Genomic DNA, 4,735 nt, shown 5'->3' with positions numbered 1-4,735 from the left:
TCTCTGGCTGTCTCCTGCAGTCTCTGGCTCTCTCCTGCAGTCTCTGGCTGTCTCCTGCAGTCTCTGGCTGTCTCCTGCAGTCTCTGGCTCTCTCCTGCTGTCTTAGTCTCTGGCTGTCTCCTGCAGTCTCTGGCTGTCTCCTGCAGTCTCTGGCTGTCTCTTTACTCACAGACATTAAACCGTTTTATGTTAAAACATTTTATAAAAGTAAAAAATATACAAAATGACAAATACCCCACGAGGGGCAATAATACAAACAAGCTCTGTAAATGCCCGGGCTGTCACATGTCCCCCAGGACCAGGGTCCCCCCAAATGGGGGCCACATGAGGGGGTCCCCACTTTGCACAGGCTATGTCTGTAAGTGCTTGTATCATTTTGGGGGTCTCCGAACGATACTGGGGGGTCAGTCCATTTCTGCACCCTCCCTGTCTCCCAGTTTCAGGGGGGGGGGCAGTTTAAGTCTCTTCTTTCCCGGGGGAGGGGGTACAGAGCAGCTCTCCTCCCCCCTCACCCCCCCCCCCCCATATACAGGTACTAGAGAATTAAAGGAGATGTTGTGATCTCAGCTGCAAAACGAGGGCAAAAGTGTCAGATTTATCAGCGCATAAAACCCCACAAACTTCCCTAATACCCTAATATCTCCCCCATCTCTCTAATACCCTAATATCTCCCTCTAATACCCTAATATCTCCCCCATCTCTCTAATACCCTAATATCTCCCCCATCTCTCTAATACCCTAATATCTCCCCCATCTCTCTAATACCCTAATATCTCCCCCATCTCTCTAATACCCTAATATCTCCCTCGAATACACTAATATCTCCCCCATCTCTCTAATACCCTAATATCTCCCCTCTCTCTAATACCCCAATATCTCCCCCTCTCTCTAATACCCCAATATCTCCCCCTCTCTCTAATACCCTAATATCTCCCCTCTCTCTCTAATACACTAATATCCCCTCTCTAATACACTAATATCTCCCCATCTCTCTAATACCCTAGTATCTCCCTCTAATACACTAATATCTCCCCCATCTCTCTAATACCCTAATATCTCCCCTCTCTCTAATACACTAATATCCCCTCTCTAATACCCCAATATCTCCCCCTCTCTCTAATACACTAATATCTCCCCTCTAATACACTAATATCTCCCCTCTAATACCCTAATATCTCCCCCATCTCTCTAATACCCTAATATCTCCCCCATCTCTCTAATACCCTAATATCTCCCCCATCTCTTTAATACCCTAATATCGCCCCCCTCTCTAATACCCTATTATCCCCCTCTCTCTAATACCCTAATATCGCCCCCCTCTCTAATACCCTAATATCTCCCCCTCTCTCTAATACCCTAATATCTCGCCCCTCTCTCTAATACCCCAATATCTCCCCCTCTCTCTAATACCCTATTATCCCCCTCTCTCTAATACCCTAATATCGCCCCCCTCTCTAATACCCTATTATCCCCCTCTCTCTAATACCCTAATATCTCCCCCTCTCTCTAATACCCTATTATCCCCCTCTCTCTAATACCCTATTATCCCCCTCTCTCTAATACCTTAATATCTCCCCCTCTCTCTAATACCCTAATATCTCCCCCCTCTCTCATACCCTAATATCACCCCCCCCTCTCTGTGCTCTCTCACTCTTCCTCTCCATCTCTCCTCCAAGTCTCTGTCCCCCTTCCCTCTCATTCCCTTTCTCCCCCTCTCCCCCCTTCCACATCTTCTCTCCCCCCCCCTCACTCCTTTCCCACTACCTCTTCCTCCGTGGACCCTTTTACCCCCTTGCCCCCCTCCTCCCCTCTCCCCGCAGAGGAACTGCCCCCTGCCACCCCGCGTCCCCCGCCCTCCCCCCTGCTTTTGCACCCCAGTAGCCGCAGGCAGCGCCCCCTGAACCTGGGGTCCAGGAATGCGTAGAGGGCGGGGTTCAGGCAGCTGTTGGCGTACCCCAGACACGTGACGTAGGGGTGCAGGTTACTCAGGAACACGTGCAGAGCGCAGCGCAGTGGCACCGCGTCCACGTTCATCAGCACGTACACGCTCTTCACTACGTGGAAGGGGGCCCAGCATGCCCCGAATGTCACCACAAGCCCCACGATGATGGCCAGCAACCGGCGCTTCCGACACGCCACCCGTGGCAGGCGGAAGTGGCCCGAAACCCTGCGGCCAATGCCCACGTAGCAGAACAGGATGACGCAGAAGGGAGCCACGAACGCCAGCAGCGTGGAGGAGAAACCCAGCCCGGCCTCCCACAGGTGAGTGTGCCCGGCGCTGGCCACGGGGGAGTAGTCCATGTAACACACGGTGCGGTTGTCCCACGGCTCGTCCGACTGCCCAGTGTTCCTGAAGACCAGGGCGGGCAGAGCAAGGAGCCCCGCACCTGCCCAGGTAACCACGGTGGCCAGCGGGCTGGAGAGGGGAGAGCGGGGGTGCCCCGGCCCCGGGGAGAGGACGATGGCCACGTAGCGGTCCAGGCTGAGCCCGGTCAGGCAGAAAGCGCTGGCGTACATGTTGAGCAGAACCAGGTAGCCGCTGAGCTTGCAGGCCAGCGTGCCGAAGGGCCAGTGGTATCCCAGGGAGGCGTAGGCGGCCCACAGTGGCAGGGTCACCACGAAGGCCAGGTCGGCCAGCGCCAGCTGCAGGATGAAGGAGTCGGCGGCACGTGGCCGGTCCCTGCGTCTGTGGCTTGCCCATAGCACCAGTCCGTTACCGCCGATGCCCAGGAAGAAAATCAGGAGGTAGGCGGCAGGAATCAGAGCCACGGATGGCTGCCACTCATCGTAATCACAGTCCGAGTAACCCAGGAGCGTCAGATTCTCCATCTCATCCTCCATCTGGCTGTCTCTCCCTTCCAGTGGCTGTCTCTCAGGTGGCTCTCCCTTCCAGTGGCTGTCTCTCAGGTGGCTCTCCCTTCCAGTGGCTGTCTCTCAGGTGGCTCTCCCTTCCAGTGGCTGTCTCTCAGGTGGCTCTCCCTTCCAGTGGCTCTCCCTTCCAGTGGCTGTCTCTCAGGTGGCTCTCCCTTCCAGTGGCTGTCTCTCAGGTGGCTCTCCTTTCCAGTGGCTGTCTCTCAGGTGGCTCTCTCTTCCAGTGGCTGTCTCTCAGGTAGCTCTCCCTTCTAGTGGCTGTCTCAGGTGACCCTGTCTTCCAGTGGCTGTCTCTCAGGTGGCTCTGTCTTCCAGTGGCTGTCTCTTAGGTGGCTCTCCCAGTGGCTGTCTCTCAGGTAGCTCTGTCTTCCAGTGGCTGTCTCTCTTGTGGCCCTGTTTTCCAGTGGCTCTCTCTCATGTGGCTCTGTCTTCCAGTGGCTGTCTCCTTTATACCTCTCCTTCTAATACCCCCCGCCCCCCCTCTCATCCCAAGATCCCCCCCCCCCTGTCTTATCCTGACATATAGGGGGGGGGGGGGGGAAGCTTAACTCCTTCCTGGATACTTTCTGCCTGTTTGTGTTGTGGTTTGTGTGTGTGTGTGGGGGGGGGGGGGGGGGGGGGTCTCAGTAGGATGGTAACTCAATTATCACCCCCCCCCCCTCACTGCATCCTGGAGAAGGGGAGGCAGATGGGAGAGATACACATATCCTGTGTATAAGGATCACAGGGTCGCATGTCTCTGTATACACCGGGAGTTAATAAACACTCACAGGATGAAGGGATTTCTAATCTTTCTGTGGATTGTCAGCTCCTGTGGCTGACTCCATCCTGTATACTCACACATAGATATACACATATACACATGCACATATATACTCACACACACATATATACACACACACATGCACAAATATACACACGCATGCAGATATATACACACACACATGTAGATACTGTATACACACCCGCAGATATACACACATGCACATATATACTCACACACACATACAGATAACCATATACACATGCACATATATACTCACACACGCAGATATACACATATACACATGCACATATATACTCACACACACATGCAGATACTCACACACACACACGCAGATATACACATATACACATGCACATATATACTCACACATAAAGATATAAACATGCACATATATACTCACACACATGCAGATATTCACACACACGCAGATATACACATATACACATGCACATATATACTCACACACACAGATATAAACATGCACATATATACTCACACAGACATGCAGATATACACATGCACATATATACTCACAAACACACGCAGATATATACATGCACATACAGTTAGGTCTGGAAATAATTGGACACTGACACAATTTTCATAATGTTGGCTCTGTACGCCACCACAATGGATTTGAAATGAAACAACCGAGATGCAATAGAAGTGCAGACTTTCAGCTTTAATTCAAGGGGATGAACAAAAATATCGTATGAAACGTCTAGGAATTGCAACCATTTTCATACACAGTCCCCTTATTTCAGGGGCTCAAATGTAATTGGACAAATTAACACAATCATAAATAAAATGTTCATTTTTAATACTTTGTGGAGAATCCTTTGCAGGCAATGACTGCGTGAAGTCTGGAAAGCATGGACATCACCAAACGCTGGGTTTCCTCCTTTGTGATGCTTTGCCGGCCTTTACTGCAGCTGTCTGCAGTTGTTGTTTGTTCGTGGGTCTTTCTGCCTTAAGTTTTGTCTTCACCAAGTGCAATGCATGCTCGATCGGGGTGAGATCAGGTGATTGACTCGGCCATTGCAGAATATTCCACTTCTTTGCCTTAAAAAACTCCTG

General features: G+C 51.4%; 1 protein-coding gene across 1 annotated transcript; it reads right to left on the bottom strand.

Moving 5' to 3' along the window:
* Positions 1-1,746: 1,746 nt before the first annotated feature.
* On the bottom strand, positions 1,747-3,316 carry APLNR (apelin receptor). Its single transcript, XM_075581942.1, has one exon. The coding sequence runs from the start codon at positions 2,839-2,841 to the stop codon at positions 1,747-1,749; it is 1,095 nt and encodes a 364-aa protein (XP_075438057.1). The 5' UTR covers positions 2,842-3,316.
* Between the last annotated feature and the right edge of the window lie 1,419 nt (positions 3,317-4,735).

The sequence above is a fragment of the Ascaphus truei genome, unplaced genomic scaffold (assembly GCF_040206685.1).
Source record: "Ascaphus truei isolate aAscTru1 unplaced genomic scaffold, aAscTru1.hap1 HAP1_SCAFFOLD_1725, whole genome shotgun sequence".
Lineage (NCBI taxonomy): Eukaryota > Metazoa > Chordata > Amphibia > Anura > Ascaphidae > Ascaphus > Ascaphus truei.
This window is presented reverse-complemented; position numbering and strand designations above follow the sequence as displayed.

Coding starts and splice junctions, on each gene's coding strand:
- APLNR (XM_075581942.1), bottom strand. CDS start 2,841: ATGGAGGATGAGATGGAGAATCTGACGCTCCTGGGTTACTCGGACTGT.